Source organism: Cibotium barometz, chromosome 2 (genome assembly GCF_041138505.1).
Source record: "Cibotium barometz isolate CiBa-2024 chromosome 2, ASM4113850v1, whole genome shotgun sequence".
In the NCBI taxonomy this organism is placed as follows: Eukaryota; Viridiplantae; Streptophyta; class Polypodiopsida; order Cyatheales; family Cibotiaceae; genus Cibotium; species Cibotium barometz.
The window spans coordinates 25,474,870-25,492,834 of record NC_141047.1 but is presented as its reverse complement, the minus strand read 5'-3'; the positions used below and the strand labels follow the sequence as shown (position 1 = coordinate 25,492,834).

Sequence of the window (17,965 nt, the reverse complement as noted above, 5' to 3'; positions counted from 1 at the left end):
GGTGCACGTCTGCACTAGATCCAGGCTCCTGACCATAGAGCTCTCACAAAGACACACGAGACTCTATGAACTATTGACTAACCTTGGCCGCCCTTTTATAGGCTCTTGGTCGGCCACCGAGCGTCTATACTTGGGTGCCCGCCCGTCCATACTTGGGTGCTCGCCCGTTAGTCTATCCCTAGCCCAGCTTGTCAAATCCCCAAAGGAACACCTCATAGAACGCTCCTGATACAGGACTCGAAACCTGCAAAACAAAGCTGAGCAACGTGAAGGGGGTGCAAGCGTGACTCACCTCCCAACCTTGACAGTCGTGGGCAAAACCCACAAGTCTTGGCTGTCCCCACCGAGCCACGAGCTGAGCTAACTAGCTGGACGTACCGACCAATCTCTACCTCATGACGTCCCATACCGCCACGAAGCTACCCTCGCGGGCCTCGAAACTGCTGCCGGCCTTGGCTCCATAAAGCAAGTGCATGTCTGCACTAGATCCAAGCTCCTGACCATAGAGCTCTCACAAAGACACGCGAGACTCTATGAACTATTGACTAACCTTGGCCACCCTTTTATAGGCTCTTGGCCCGTCACCGGGCGTCCACACTTGGGCGCCTGCCGGTCCATACTTGGGTGCCCGTCCGTTAGTCTATCCCTAGCCCAGCTCGCCAATCAGCCTGCCTAGCTCCAAGCTTTCCCAAGCCTCGAAGCTAGTCTTGTGTGCGTGTAGCACATGGTAGATACACTCTGTGCACATGACATACTCCCCTTCCTCTAAGAGCTCACTCTTGAGCTCAGTAAAAACCCAGGGTAGTCCCTCTGAAGGGTAGTCAATGTCTCCCATGTAGCGTCCTCCTCAACACGGTCCTTCCACTTGATTTTGTACTCCGTGAGAAGTGTTTCGCAATCGTCTTTCACAAAATCCAAGGATCTTTTCCGGTTCGTGTGGAACAAATGTCATATCCTCGACATTTATGATTTCTTGAGAAGTTACTAATTGGTTTGTTCCACCCAGTACTTCCTTAAGTCTACTAACATGAAATACGGCATGAACTTTCACATGAGAAGGCAAATCCAGTTCATATGCAACGGAACCAATCCATCGTGTAATCCGAAATGGTCCATAGTATGTAGGGGATAATTTCAGAGATCGACCTGTCCGTAAAGTCTCGAAATCTTTCGGAACTCGCAAATACACCATCGTTCCTTCAGAGAACTCTCTGGGTGAACAATGTCTATTAGAATAAAATCTCTCTGTCTTGAGCACTTCTAATAGATTCCTTCGCAACTTGTAACATTTCTTGCATATCTTGCAAAAAATTACGTGATGCATCATGCTGAAGTCCTGAAAATCCCACTGTATAACAGGTGATCTAGGTTGAAAACCGTACATAAGCATAAAAGGACTAAAACCTGTACTCGTATGCTTAGTACTATTATATGCACATTTTAACATAGGAAGATAATCCTCCCATGAACTCTGTCTTTTGGAGACATATGCTCGAAGCATATCCTTCAAAATCTAATTAACTCTTTTAGTCTGGCCATTAGATTGAGGATGATCTGAGACTCAAATTCAAAGTTGTTTCCAACTTTTCAAAAACAAGCCTCCAAAAGTCACTTGTAAACTTAGAGTCCCTATCACTGACTATGTCCTGCGGTAACCCGTACAGTCTAAACAATTGCTCGACAAACTGCTTTGCTAATTGCGTAGCTATAATGGTCTTCCGTGTCGGTAAAAATCTAGCCATTTTTGTCAAACAATCCATCACAACCCAAATAGAATCGTGGCCTTGACGTGTTCTTGGCAATCCAGTAATAAAATCCATGGAAATACTTTCTCATTTATTACCCGGGATTTGCAAAGGATGCAACAGCCCAACCTGTCTAAAGCGTTCAGCTTTATTTGCTTGACAAACCTGACACTTAAGGACATAATCTTCTACATACCCTTTCATCTTTGGCCAATAAAAAGTGTGTTTCACTAAAGCTAATGTCCTGTGTACCCCAGGGTGTCCAGCAGAAGGGGCGTCGTGACACTCCTTAAGAATCTTGGACCTAATGTCTAGAATCTATGGTACACAAATTTTATCATTACGGAATAGTAAACCATTCCGAATCATCCACTCGCCTCCTGCAACCTGAATGGTAGGCTGCTCAATCACTGAGTCTTGGTCAATCAATGAGCTCCCGCCATCCTGGATCTTCTGCCAATATGGACCAAAATAACTATCAGTCCTGCAAAGCCCTCTCAATGACTGAAATAAGTCAGTAGAAATCTCGGTGAACGACAAAGTATTCACCTCTCTAATCCGACTAAGCGCATCTACTACGACACTATTCATGGACCCCTTTTGATAACGAATCTCAAAATCAAAATCTTGCATTAACTTAGCCCATCGAGCTTTCCTTCCACTCAAATCATCTGCATCACACACATACTTGATTGACTGATGATCAGTCAATACCACAAACTTGGAGCCATATAAATAATGTCTCCAAACCTTGAGAGCGTGAATGACAGCATAAAGCTCCTTCTCAAGGGTTGGCCAATGAGATTGAGTGTCGTCTAGCTTTCTACTCTCGAACGCAACAAGTCTACATTCTTAGTATAGAGAAGCCCCGATTGCATAGTCACTGGCATCAGTCTCAAGAACATAAGGCCTAGTGATAGGCTGATTCGACTTACGTCCACGACCTTTCAACAAGTCGGTCATTGGTAGTGTGAGCTGAGAGTACTCCCAACAAATTTCCGAAGAAAAACAACAAAACCGAGAAAAGAATGAAGTTGTCTCACAGTCTGCGGTATAGGCCAGGCCAGAACCTTCTGAACTCGGTCATAGTCAATGCTCAACCCGTCTCTATTGATCTTGTGTTCCAAGTAAATGATTTCTGTCATAAAAAACTCACATTTACTTAATTTAGCATACAGTCGATTCTATCTTAAAATAGTTAAGACAATCGTGAGGTGTCTAACGTGATCCTCAAGAGTACGACTATATATTAAAATATCATCCAGGAACACAACCACGAATTTTCCCAAATGTTGACGAAAAAGATCGTTCATCATTTGCTGGAAAGTGGCTGGAGCATTGGTTAACCCAACAGGTAATACGAGAAACTCGTAATGGCCATACCTAGTCCGAAAGGCAGTTCTTTCAACGTGCCTTTGATGAATACGTATTTAGTGATAGCCAATACGTAAATCTATCTTTGTGAAATACTTCGCTCCGGCTAAACAATCAATCAGGTCATCTGATCTAGGGAGAGAATAACGGTTCTTGATTGTCAGTTTGTTCAATCTCTTGTAATCTACACACATTCTCCAAGTGTTGTCCTTCTTTCTCCTAAGTAACACAGGTGCACCCCAAGGTAACTTACTTGGACGGATCTGGCCCATCCTTAAATAATCTACGAGTTGTTTGGCCAACTCATCTTCCTCAGCTTGGCTCATCCTGTAAGGTGGAATACTAACAGGTTGAGCACTAGGGACCAGGTCAATACGATGATCTACTGCCCTTTCGGGTGGTAAGCCCGATGGCAGTTCCTTAGAAAATACATCTTGAAACAAATCAAGTATCTTCTTTAATTCTTTGCTTTCAAACACACTTAATTCATTAATATCCATAGTAGGTATGAGAAATGAAGAAAGTGGAATCAAGACACAATGGAAAGCATTATACAAAGAAGAATCCATTATATTTTCAAAATCAACGTTATTTACAAGAGGTCCCTGAGAGGGATATATACAATCACCTAAGATACAATACTGGGTGTTCCTATGTTCAAAAGAAAAAGTATGACTAGACCAATCTATCTGGACCTGAAGAGTCTTAAACCACTCAATCCTCAATAACAAGTCTACATGGTCTAGATGCATAACATAGCACTCCAGAATATCTTCGTAGTCTTGAATCCGGATCGGTAGCTTCTCCACCTTTCGATCCCATACTTGCCGACCCGCAAGTAAGCGTACTTCATAGGTATGATCGCTAGGTGTTGTATCCAGACCCAATTTCTGCACAAGTTTGTAATTAACAAAGTTGTGTGAGCTGCCAGGGTCCAGAAGAATATGGATTCTATGGCCATTCATCTCTCCATAAACTCGGAGAAGTTCATGCAAGCCAAAAACTTTAGAGTTGAACATACAATCAGAACATAAACTAGGGCGAGAAAGTACAGTGACTGAAGTACCTGTTAAAGACAACTGGTTGGCTGCCTTTGGCTTGGGTCCTGCGTTGGTCTTTGCACTCTTCTTCTTCGGGCACTCGTTATGCATATGTCCTTTTTCTTCGCAGATGAAGCAACATCGCTCCTTCTTGAGCTTCAAAGCCTTGAGGAGACGGTTTTTCTTTGCTGGGGTCAAAGTAGAATTCTTCGAAGGTTGGTCCGAAGACTTTCATTCTGTCGTGCTAGCCATCCGTGCAGAGAACTTCCTTTTGTGCTTGTTCCCCTGCTCGATCAGGGGTTTAGATTTGGAAGAGGCCATTGTATCGTCATAAATACGACCAGAATGAATGGCCTCGTCCAAAGTTCTGCATTTGTTGTTTTTAACCTGTAAACAGTACGAGTTGGGTAAACCGGCTACGAAGAAACCCAAAAGAGTAGTAGAATCCATCTTCGTAGCTTTCATCTGCAAGTCTCTAAATTTCTGGAGGTAGACCTCATAAGTAAGGTTCTGCGAGGTCATGGTCAAACTAGCAAACTGAGCAACGATATCGTAGTCATCCTCCTTCTTGAGGAATTCTTTCTTGAAGACTTCTTCAAACTGTGCCCAGGTTGTTGGTTTAGGTTTGAGTTCTTTCCACCAAAGCAAAGCTTTGCCTGAAAAGAAACCTGCTGCTAACTGAATCTTTTTGTCATCGTCATATGGATGAAACTGGAAATGGACCTGCCACTTATGTAGCCATGTGTCCACTATCTCCTTGGTATGCTGCTTTTGCTCGCCCCCAAACTGCTCCGGAGTAATGTTGGGGCCTAAAGTAGATGCCAAGATATCCATACCCGAGAGAGTAGACAGGGTAGTGGTCAATAAAGAGATGGAATTCTGTAAAGCCTGCATCTGCGCGGCGACTTGTGCGGCATGCCTGACGTTCTGAGAAAGAAGCTTCGAAAGCAACTTTAAACTCCTGAAAATCAAATTTGGATACAAAATCGTCGGAAAGATCGCCATCGGTGGTCTCCGTAGCCGGCAGGTCTTCACGTTCGCGAATGGATTCCATCTCGGATTCTTGGGTCGACATCTTGAAGAGGGCAAGATGAGAGAAAAGCTTGGCTTTGAACAAGGAAGAGTGCTAGAGAGTACGAGGAGAAGTGTGGCAAGAAGCCCTCTTGAGGGGAATTTTATAGGCCTTCCGAAAAGCGTGGCATTGCTTTTGTGTTTTTTTTTTTAAATTAAAAAAAACCATGCATGAGGGCTTGTATAAAAGCCATACATAAAGCTTGGAAAAAAAAACACCTTTTGAAAAAAAATCACATAAGCTACTCATAAGCTATAAGGCACATGCTCTTTTTTCTTTTTCTTTTTTTTAAGCCACGCTAGGCGTGTTAAAAAAAATATGCCGCTTTCATTTATTTAAAACCCACACTACGTGTGTTTTAAAAAAACGCTGTTTTCGATATAAAAACGGAAAGCATGGGGGCCCCAAAAAAAAACGTAAGGAAAAAAAAGCCAAAGCACACATCGGCTGTCCACCCCACGTCAGCTGTAGGAACAGCAGCGAATCGAATGAAATTGCCAGCTAGCGGATCGCCACCCGTCAATCGAAGGGAAGAAGGCCTTCGCCACCTACTAACAGCAACGAAAATACCCAAAAAAAAAAAACAGCGCCCGGCTATTCCTTTGCTGCACGACTGCTTTCCGATGACCGGAAGAACACAGTTGTATTATTTTTTTGTCTCATAGGCCGACTTTGGCCTTGCTAATGCTATTCTAGACCGTTTGTAGAAGTATCATGGCTAGCCATTCCTCTTTGTGAAGTTTGCAAAAGTAATAGCCCATACTATGATGATGGCTTCAGTTTGATTGTCAAGATATGGGCAAAGCACATGATGGTTTGATGCATGCCTTGGAGGTGCTCTTTCTTTAGGTGATGCTGACTTTATCCTCTTTCCAAAGCCTTTGCTGCTCAGTTTAATTCAGGGTCCTTAGATTGGGCAGTGGCTGGTTAAGTTTCTTACAAGAGAGCTTTCCACTCATGAAGCCTTGGGGATTAATCATACAAGTAGAAGTTTACGCTTCAATTGTTAGTGCCAGAGGGCTATTAGAACTCACACTAGCCTCCTTGTCACACGGCTATAAGCTATTGAAGGCCCACTGTGGCTACTGGCTTTACTTGGTGAGATTCTTTCTTTTGCTGAATCATACAGTCACTAAGAGTTCTTCTCTCTTATACTCTTGATGTTCACACAGCCGATTAGATCCATGCTTTTCTCTTTTCCAATCAAAAAACTCTTCTCAAGCAACTAATTGACCCTTTACAAGACCAAAACCCCAACACGGGTTTCAACGATGCAAATATAACATGCTGAAATCTGAAAAAACAGCAGTCTTCTCGAATTCATACCTCTCTTTGACCTCTTTTTTCTCTACCTACCGACTTGCACGTTCTCGAGGCTTGCTCTAATACCTCTGTCAAATCCCCAAAGGATCACCTCGTAGAACGCTCCTGATACAAGACTCGAAACCTGCAAAACAAAGCCGAGCAACGTGAAGGGGGTGCAGACCTGACTCACCTCCCAACCTTGACAGCCGTAGGCAAAACCCACAAGTCTTGGATGTTCCCACCGAGCCACGAGCTGAGCTAACTAGCTGGACGTATCGGCCAATCTCTACCTCGTGACGTCCCATACCGCCATGAAGCTACCCTCGCGGGCCTCGAGACTGCTGCCGGCCTTGGTTGCATAAAGCAGGTGCACGTCTGCACTAGATCCACGCTCCTGACCATAGAGCTCTCACAAAGACACGCGAGACTCTATGAACTATTGACTAACCTTGGCCACCCTTTTATAGGCTCTTGGCCAGTCACCGGGCGCCCGCCCATCCATACTTGGGTGCCTGTCCGTTAGTCTATCCCTAGCCCAGCTCGCCAATCAGCCTACCTAGCTCCAAGCTTCCCAAGCCTCGAAGCTAGTCTTGTGTGCATGTAGCACACGGTAGATACACTCTGTGCACATGACACCCTGTGTCCCCGTTGGTACTCCGATGCTACACATCCCTGGGTCTTTGGCATACGACCGTCACCCACGAATGTTAACCATTCACACTTATTATTATAAGCGATGATGTGCAATAGCATGCCGCCATTGGTTTTTCCATGCAACATCCACATGTCCCACGCATTACTAGCACGTAAATCCTGTGTATCTGTGTGTACGTGTCCCACGTGTTGCCACGTGTAAGGGTCATAACAGGGAAGGTACTCCTTTCTAAGGCTTGGAAAACAAACTGTAACAAAGCAAAGGGGGGCTTGGGAGAAAAGGGCGAAAAGCACTAGAGAAGGGGGGGGGGGGGGGGGAGCAGGTGGAGTTGGAGTAAGACGGGAGTGGAGGTTGGGGCTGGGGAGCCAGGCAAGGGACAGGGGAAGCAAAGGCGGTGGGTCACAGGAAGTGGAAGTGAAGGGGGGCGGACTGTGCACGAAAGGGCAAGGGCAACAGGTAGGGGAGCAGTAGGATGGGCTTGGCGACGAGGGGGGCACGCAAACGGGCAAAGGTGCATAGGAAATTGATGTGGCTCAGTTCACTCAACTCTCTAGCAGTTGTAACAATAGTAAAAAGAAACTCTTGTTTCCTAGCCAAAATTGCGGAAACTGTATTTCTCCCAAGCGTCGATTCCGTTTTCATTTCCCGTTTCCTAATCTCCCTAAGGATTTTTCCTATACTTTTCCCCCACTAAGTTTTAATTTTTTCCACTTTCCTTGTTATCTCTTTTAAATTATGAGCTATCCCAAGTTTCTCCTCTCTTTTTTCATCATTCAGCTTTCTCCCCAAGTGGCTAGCAGCCAAGGACCTCATCCACTTGATCCCCCAAGAGGAGGGAGATCGTCTTGAGGTTTGACATTGGCGCCCCATCACTCTCCTTGGCATTGCCTACAAAATCGCCCTTTGGGAGGGGCTTTTCGTGGGCCTTTAGCCTTGGCCCATAGGCCTTGAGCTTTTGAGGCTTTGGGCCTTGGATCTCTCTTGCCTCCCTCCCTATAAGAAGACACACACACACACACACTCCCTCTCACACTTCAAGCTTAAGCTTCACACACACACACACACTCTCTCTCCCTCACTCAGCAAGCCTCAAGGGCCAAGGTCTCAAGTTTCAAGCTCTCACACAAGCAAGCTCTAGCCTCTCAAGACTCACACACTGTCTCCCTCACGCACACACTCTCTCAAGCTTCACACACACACACACAGAAACACACCCTCACACTCAAGTTCTCCCTCAACTTTCAAGGCTCAAGCCTCACTCACTCTCTCTCTCTCTCTCGCAAGCTATCAAGTGACAAGGAGGCATCCATCATCCATGGCATCCTCCTCACGTGGCGGAGGCACTTCAAGTTCCTGTAGAAGGATGACGGCCCACGGTATGGACATGGTGGGATGAGGTCAATCACACCCCATCCCCTCATGGAGGCGGTGCACGGCCATGGGCATGCAAGCTTTGCCCGTATAGGCGAGTGGGTGGCGCTGACAAAGTAATTTTTAAGTGCCGTTCCTATCCCCGTCCCTGTTTCCTACATTCGGCCGTCCCCCGTCCCTTGTGACTATGCCCGCAATGCACTTAGACAATCCATGGTGCTTGAAAATCTGTTGAATAAACAATCTTGCCATATGCTCTATGCAAATGGTCTTCTTCACTAGAATGAAGTGGGTTTGCTTACTGAATCTATCAATAATAGTCCATATACCATCATTCCCATTTCTTGAGTTTGGTAATCCAAAGATAAAATCCATAGCAATGCTCTCCCATGGAACATTTGGAATCGACAATGGTTGCAATAATCCTACTTGCTTTTGTCGATCAAACTTGACCTTTTGACAAACCAAACATTCTCGAACATATAGTTCAATGTCCTTTCTTATGCTAGGCCAATAGAAGTAGCTCTCCAAAGCTTGAGTTGTAGTCAAGATGCCTCTATGCTCCATGTAGGGTGGAGCATGGAATTCTTCCATCACTTTTGGCCTCAAATCCTTTGTCACACATAACCGGGTTTGCATCATAAGGAAACCCTCCTTGATGACATAGGAGATCACCAAATCTCCATTCTGCAATTTGTTCCAAATGTCCTGAAAATCCTCATCAGTAGCATAAAAATCTTTCATCAAAGTAAAATCCATATGATATCCCATAGAAACCGCATGGCTCATGGGTCTCCGAGGTAATGCATCCGCTACCTTGTTGTCTTTTCCATGAGTATGTATAATTTGGAAATGAAATTGGGCCAAATAACTAGCCCATCTTATATGCTTTTCAGATATCTTAGGTTTAGACATGAAGTACCTCAGACTTTGTTGATCCGTCTTGATAACAAACTCACCACCCATAAGATAATGCTTCCAAATCTTCAATGCATGAATGATAGCCATCAACTCTTTTTCATACGTGGGTGCGGTCTTTTCAACTCCTTGAAGTCTTTGACTTTCATAGGCCACAGCATGGCCCTCTTGGTTCAAGATTGCTCCAATGCAATCTCCTAAGGCATCACATTCAACCACAAAAGGCTTTGACAAATCTGGAATAATCAACACCGGTCCTTTGCTAGTGTAAAATTTCAATGCTTCAAAGGCTTCTTTTTCGGCTTTGGTCCATCAAAAGCCCACAGCTTTCTTTGTCAAGTCATGCAATGGACTAGCGACCATTGCAAACCCCTTGATGAACTTCCTGGCATGATGTCAATTTGATGATCTTCTGGTCTCTTGCTTGCCTTCTTGCTTTGTCTTGTTGGGACATTTTACAGCCATGTGTCCCTTCTTTCCACATTGACAACACTTCCCTTCCTTGACATAATCCTCAAGTTGCTTGTGGGGAGACAATTTTCTTTGAAAGAGTGGAGGTTTGTCCCCACTCCTATTCTTCTTCTCTTGAGTCTCGGTTCTCGATTGGGATCCATCTTTAAACTTCTTTTGAGGTGGATCCCGGTTGTCATTCTTTGTCTTGCCCACCATCCAAGGCATGTGCGAAGCCTCGGCTTGTAAAGCTTTGTCTTGGACTTCCTCCAAAGATTTCGGACCAGCCATATACACTGCTTGCATAAGCTTAGGTTGAAGTCCATTCACGAACTTAATGCATTTCCATTAGCGGTGGAATAGGATTATAAGAAGTAAACTTCAATGAAACAACTGAAAAGTTGTTAAGATAAGTTGCCACATTCTCACCGTCTTTCTGCTTTACCTCATCCCACTCTTTTTGCACATCTGCTTCAAAGGTTGCAGGTAGAAACTTCTTGTTGAACATAACCTTGAAGTCGGTCCACGTCTTTGGCTCAGTTCCTTCTTGTACCACCTTTAACCACCAATTCAAGGCGGCATCCTTCAAGTGCATGCAAACCATGCGAAGCTTGGACTTTTCAGTGAAGTCCTGTCCTCCAAAAGCGGCATCAAATTGCTTAATAAAAGACGAAGCTTTTTGTGTATCCCACTTACCATAGAAAGCATCGAACTTGCCACTCTTCTGTCCCAGCTTGAAGTCTACTTTGCCGGTTGTTGTAGGCTCCTTCGCCTTCTTTTTTCTCACTTATCCCGAAGAGGCTGCATCTAAAAGAGTAAGCCTAGGCATAGCCTCCCTGTCTCCTCCACGAGAAACAGACCCGGTGGCTCTAGATCCTTCCGCAATGGTGACTCCTTTGGCATGAAGATAGGCTTTGGCAGCTTCAACTCCTTCGGCTTTGGTGGCTCTATCCTTGATGAAGTCTTCAAACATTTGAGCCCTTCTTTTGTCCTGTTCCCTTTTGGCTCTCCAAGCAAGGAATTCCTCATCCCTGAGCAAACGCCCGAATTGCTAAAAATCATTGTACTCTTCTGATGACATGGCCGCAGTCTCATAAGTAATGGATCGACGACCCTGGTTCCCATCCTAAAGTCCTAGATGATCGGCCTTATAGTTGTTCCCTTCATTAGGCCCTTGGTTGCCCTCTACTCTCGACATGGCTTTGTCACTCCAAGAAAGATTCCTCAAGAGAAATCTCTTGATGCCGAGCACAACGGGGATGATCCACAAGATCTCTCGCCGGTCTAGTACCAAATCCAACGTACTCCAAGCTTGTACACGGGATGCACAAGAGACAAGTGTAGATGATGAAGCTTATGATGATTAACTAAAGGTTTGATGCCTAATCTGGAGTAGAAACAGTCCACAAGAAGGCTGTACAGTAGATTTAGCCACCCAATCCAGAGTAGAGCAGCCCCAAGAGGTCGTACAGATGTATATGAACCAGGATAGGCCCACGGCAGCAAGGCAATCATCGGACGGTGCACAGTTCAGCAAACAGCAGCATAAATAGCAGATAGCCGACACAGGACAGCTATACAGTTAAATCCAGTTGGTGCAGATCAGGCGGCGGCAACAGCCAGGCGGCGGCGGCGGAGATTCAGCAGGCGTACGGCGGCGCAGTCCAGCAGTACGGCAGCGGCGCTGCCAGATCAGCTGTACAGCAGCAGTGTTCACACGGCCAGTTTAGCAGATGGCGGCGCTCGCAGGTGGCGGTGCTGGCAGGCCAGTCAGTGGTGTTCTGTACAGCACAAACAGTCAGCAACAGCAGTATGGCAACAAAACAAGGTTGCGTAGATTTGTAGGCGGTCATACAGTTCCGTACGGCCGTACAGTCGTACGGACAGATGATGATGTGACATAGCAGTCGTCAGTGGCATTCTGAATCAGCAGGCAATGATGGTAAACTCCACGATTTGATTGATGAAGAACTTCACACCTCAACGATGATGATCAAGAGAGACTCATGCTTGTTTTATACCTGTGGGAGGGGTCCTGCTTTTTGCCAAAAAGCTAGTAAGGCTTTTGCTTTCCTTTTTCACTTTGCTTTTCCTCCTTTAACTTTTTACAATAAATTTTATTACTCCAAAAAAACCAGCTTTTCCAAAGTTCTTTGTGCTTTGCTCTTCCGGCTTTAGGGCCTTGCTTTTTGAAATACAGTTGCACCAAAGTTCTTACCAAACAGATTGGACTTCAGATGACAAGATTTAGCCACTCAACTCCAAAATTATAAACCTTTCAGATGAAATTTGATTGATTTCATTGTAAAGAACTACCCTATCCAAGAGGCTGTATGTTTGAAGCCCCCTCCTTGCAAAAACAATAAATAAATCTTCTTGTATATAACTTACTGCATTGACACGGAAAGGCCTGCTTGCAACATAGTTTGTCTTTAGGCACTCTGAGTGGACAAGGAAAAGGCCCCTTGCAAAAGATCCCACCTGTCAAGCCCACTTTTTTCCTCTATGAAAGCATACAATCTCTGATTGAACTACTTTGATGTCTAGAAGAGGAAATGCATTCTGCCCATAAAAATTGAATAAAGCTGTTACCAAGAGACCTTCTCCAGGAACAAGAAGATTGCAAAGGTCCACACAAACACGATCTCCCACACCCATAAGCTCAACTCGCTGGACAACTGCAGGCAGCAGCACCATCTTCTCCTTTGCATGTGATGCAAGGTAAGCCTGTCTTTGCACCCATCAAGAGAAGTCACATTGAGGAATGCCATATGGTTACCTTCTCAAAAAGAGAGAGGAAAGCAAAACACCAAAGAGACAATCCAGAAACTAGGCATCTTAAGGCTTCCACTTTAAGTGTATTGAAAACCTCCACGTCTTACCTAGGTATCGAGGCCTCACCTTTAACTCAAAAACTTCAGCTGGGTCTTCTGTCTGCAGCACAATACCGTCTGTACCTTTATCCAAAGACTGCACTTAAAAAGGGTGGAAGGGGGTGACCAGGATTCAACAATCAATGACCTTGCTTTTTGCTTTCTTGCAAAAAAAACTGGAGAACAAACAGTCCATATGTTTAGAAAATTTCCAACACACATTAAAGTAGTCCCCTCCCCATCCGATGCAGGTGGGGGCTTGGACAATCCCCCATCCATGTACAATGGGTGGCCATGATCAACCCCCCCCCCCCCCCCCCCCTCTTTTTAAAGGGAGCCAATTTGTAAAGCCCTTTAGCTGCAAAACTTCACCAACAAACTCTCCACAAGTCAACACAAGGTTTTTATACACTGAAGGGTCATACCTCCAAGAAAAGTTGAGCTTCACTGGCACTTCTTGCAATTGCAAAAATTGAGGTCTGGCTATTTTGAAAGAAAGCAACCATATTCTCTGCACTGATTATCTGCATAAATCAGCTGTACACTGAGGATAAGGTAGCACATCTTATGGAACAAGATCTTGTTGCTAAGGGCATCACGACAACTTGCTAGAGATGGGTAAATTTTTTAATGGCAAGGACACCTTAGTGAGGTCACAACCAACCTGCCACTCTTGAGCATCCATCACCACAATCTCCGTTTTCTCAGATAACGATTCCAATACTTGCAGATCTTCAGCACATGAGACCTCACCAACCAGAGCGATTTGTTTGTTTTTTCCATCACAAAGTTGCCCATTGTCAAGAAACAAAGGCCTGATCTTTGCTATTGCTGCACATAAGAGAACATTGAAAAGAAAGGGTGCCATGTCTTGATTTCTTAGTTGGAATTTGATTTTAGTTATGAAACCGAGTTTTCCTGATGCATAGTTTGACAAAAAGACTTTTTTGAAAAACAATGCAAATGACTCGTAGAGACTTTGAGAAAATTTCGGCATATAAATCCATTGTCTTCATATACCGTCAGAATAGTACTAAAGGAAGCGTGATTCTTGGAACTACTTAAAGCACAAACTGAAAACATACAGACTTGACTCTCTCACTCTCTCTACCTGACCTACTGTGTGTTACAAAGCTGAAATATTTACAATGAATATTACTAAATCTGTTGGAAAATTGAACTTCTGACGATATATACCAACAAGCGAAGCCTTGAACTCATTCGCATTAATTTCTACTGTTAAGGCTGAATCTACTATAGTCTACTCTGCTTGACACTCTCTTGGTTTCTCCCAAAAGTTTATAAAAGAGGTGTTGAATTGTCATGTGCATACCCAAGTAGGCGGCACGTGCACATGCTTTAACCCTACAGAGCTACTTCCAGGGCAGCAAACAAAGGCATCTCATCAGCAAATTGCAGAGTCTTGCATAGACAAATCTCAGTTTCTAATCTGTGCTACCATTGTATATATTTGTCTCTTAGCAATATACAGTACATTAGGTCTATATCATGTGCTCTGTTGTGAACTTGCAGTTCATTAAACATGTGATTAATGATTCTTGAGCATGTGTAGCCAGCCTGAGCGGCCCAGGTCCCCTACTCACGGTGGACTCTCTCTCAGATGACAGTATGTGTCGAGCCAAGGAGTCTACTCACCAGAACTGCTCAAACACCTACGAAGTGCTAGTGCATAGTGAGAATAAGCCTATGATGAGGAGAAAGATACAAGGTGCACACGTGCAGGTGCTCGGTGAACATGAGTGAACATAAGTGAACATAACAGCATAAGTACTGAAATAACAGAGAACTGCAACAACCATGAACAGTAGCAGAGATGAGAATAGCCAAGCCAAGACAATCCACTATATAATCCCAAAGAGTACAAAGAAGACCCACTGTCTGCACACGCCAGCGTCTAAACCAGTGGCCAAAGGGAAACCAAGGGATACATAGGGGTGCACCAAGATAGACTACCTATAAGAGAGAAAACAGTGCTGCGACAGAGGAAACTATAGGACTAAGTGCTCCAAGGTGTGATACAAAACTGATGATGAGGATGTGATATATATCTGCTCTCCACCAGAAATGTGTTTAGTAGCCCTTGGTAGAGGTCATCAAAAATATTCTATGTCAGGTGAGTAGCCGACTCCAGTGGTCCATCAGGTAGGTAGTCTAAGCTCGTCGCCATCAATAGCCGACTGACTATCCAAGTCCAGGTTGGCATCTGCCAGCTTGTCCCGTGGCCGGCTATCCACCAAGTCCACGTCACTCCAAGTCACTTCCTTTTTGCCATGTCATGTGGAATTGTTCCCACGACAAGGGTGCCGGCTACAGGTCGCCCACCACCAGAGAACTCACCGTCCTTGGTGAGAGCAAGGAGAAAAAGAAAAAACATGCTGATATGTGAAAGACAAAAGAAACTGAAGAATAAAGAACTCAAGATAGCATAGGAGAGAGAGAGAGAGAGCTGCTGCCACCACAAAAAAGCAGCCACCAAAGCTGAAGCACAGCACCCTAGAAGAAAATATGCAGCCACCGATGTGAAAACGCAGCAGCCAAAGGAAATCGCAGCCACTAAGTGGTGAGGAAAACGCGGCCACCTGGAAAATTGCACAAAACGCAACCTGCTGCTGCATATGTAGCAAAAACACAAACCTTCTTCTGCTCCCAAAAAAAAACGCTGAACTTCTTGCAGTAAGGAAACTCACCGCACCGCCTTGAAGTGCAGGTCACCTAAGTGACTGATACCATGGTAAAGTTGCACAATGTGGAAGCAAAACATAGGAGAGAGGGAGAGCAAAGGAGAGAGAGAGAGAGAGACATCAGACAATGAACATCATGTTATGTAGCAAGAGGCTTTTTCAATGGCAATACCAGCTAGCAAATGGTGAAGAACATGTGCCTATGAATGACTGAACTGAAGTCAATAAGTGAGAAGGGAAGTTGCCTTTATATAGGGAAGGAGTGAAGCTGGCCGACTGCCCTGTGGAGCTGGCTGATTGCAGCAAATAACCCCACAATCAGCACAAATGAGACAAATACATGCGTGCCAATAAAAGGCCCGGTCTCCACAGTGAGATGCACAAATTCTAACACTTCCCCCGCCCCCTTGTGATGTTTGCAACAGGCCGTAGACAGCTGGACTTGAACCTCGGTCTGCCCCTCGAGACTTTGAAGCCATAACCACTATGATACGTGTTTTTGATGCACAAAATCATGACAACATGAAAACCTTTTTCAATTTGCCTAAATTTATGAATGCCCATCGGCAAGCCATGTTGATAATACTAGAGAATCACACATCAGATCGAGTAAGGGCTGAAATCATCATTTTTCATCCCATTTTGTTACCCTTGCAAGGAATGGAGCCTCCATCAGCCCAAAGCCCGTAACCACTCTGCTACAGGTTTTTGATGCACTAAATCACAACATCATGAAAACTTTTTCAACATACCTAAACATACCTAAACATTTAGCCCAGACGTTTTGATAATACTAGAGAATCACTCATCAGAAAAAGTAAGAGTAAAATATCATTGCTTTCATCCCGCTTTGCTATACTTGCAAGGAATGGAACCTCTAGTCATGCTCCATCGACTCACCTTGGACTTTCTCTCCTGCCCTCATCTGGGACCTTCGTACTTTCAAAGATAATGTTGTTTTACTAATTTCGAGGTTTCATGTAATCTCATGGACTGCCATTGCATTTGCCTTTGAACGTTCAGATAACTATGCCCCCAACACCCCCCATCCTTTCTTGCAGTCATTACCTATTTCAAAAGCCTGCAATCTGGCCTTCCAGACAATTTTTTCTTTACTAATAAAAGGTTCTTGTTCTCAGAAAGGGAAAAAAACAATCAACTGACAAGCAACTAAAGATCAAAAATTTACATGTCCACTCCTTGGAAAGTGCTTGCATCTCTGGAGTAAAGATAAAAGTGTTCCAGCCTCTTTCCACAGAAGCTGTCATGACTTCCTTGGTTTTTGTCCACAGCCAGACAGTTTTCATTGCTTCAGCTGCAACTGACCCCATGACAGCAGGGCAGCGCAAAGAAGACTTGGGGTTGCTATTTGAACAATAAAGAGAGCTCGTTGTTGGAAGAATCCCAGAGAAAAGAGAAACTGCCCAAAAAAAAAAAAAACAATCAAGATTCATTTTAATACTAATGATGGATTTTGCATAAAAAGTTATACACTAAAAATTTCGACAACAAGTTTTAGAAGCCTAAAACATTTATACAATATGTTCCCGTCTTTAGAGAGGGGACCTGTTCGTGTGGGAACACCCAAACACGCCATAGTTACGGGGAATGGGCATGGAAACGATATTTATTAGGAGGCTGAATTAGGGAAATACCACATCAGCAAGGGAGATTAAAAATAATGGTGGAATGGGAAGGAGAAGAGGGAGAGGAGAAACAAAAGGAGACTCATTGATACCCAATAACAGAGCTAGAAAAGCAAGGCAAATAAGCCACGCACAAGAAGGGCAACACCCAAACACGAAGGGTAAGTAAAGCCGGCGAAGACGGGTAAGAAAGCCAGAAATAATAAGCCGGCGAACACAGATAAGAAAGCCAGAAATGATAAGCTGGCGAAGACGGTAAGAAAGTCAGAAACAATAAACTGGAGAAGACGGCCGGAGATAAGCAACAAGGAAAGATACAATGCTGGCAAGAAGACGGCTGCAAGCAACTAAAGCGGCAAAGCAAGTAGCAGCCGCACGGCTAGAAGAGGAAGCTAGGCACGAAAAAATTTGACAAACCCAAAGAGGCCGGCAAAGCAAAAGCATCCACCGGCAAACCACATGCAACTGGAAAGGTAGAAGACCGAGGAGAAGAACCGGCAAAACAAACAAAGCCAACAAAAAGCCCAAGAACCAACCGGTTACCCGACAATGGCGAGAAAAAGCCCTGAAAAGAGAAGGTGGCGCAGCGGAAGCAGGGAAATGTTTTCCATCAATCCCCTCCACCCCAACGAGGCACTCCACGACCGCGACTGCCAACCCATCCACAGTCTGACACGACCGGCAAACCCACCTCAAAGACAAGCCATCAAACACCTCCTTAGAACCACTGACTGGCAAGCAGTCCATCAACCATCGACATTCACAAACAAATAAGTGCAGTAAATTTCTAAACCCTCATTTTACTGCTATTTGG

General features: G+C 44.6%; 1 protein-coding gene across 8 annotated transcripts in view; it reads right to left on the bottom strand.

Moving 5' to 3' along the window:
• Positions 1–17,965, bottom strand: part of LOC147640857 (3-dehydroquinate synthase) — an 82,474-nt gene that overhangs the window by 23,864 nt on the left and 40,645 nt on the right. For 2 of the 8 annotated variants that reach the window (XM_086816068.1, XM_086816080.1), the window contains 6 exons: positions 16,695–16,925; positions 13,468–13,634; positions 13,229–13,327; positions 12,832–12,900; positions 12,523–12,657; positions 12,322–12,411 (listed from right to left, as the gene is read on the bottom strand). In XM_086816068.1, the coding sequence (XP_086672194.1) occupies positions 12,322–12,411; positions 12,523–12,657; positions 12,832–12,900; positions 13,229–13,327; positions 13,468–13,634; positions 16,695–16,925 (791 nt within the window). The other 6 variants (XM_086816083.1, XM_086816066.1, XM_086816071.1 and 3 more) reach the window with 6 other exon arrangements.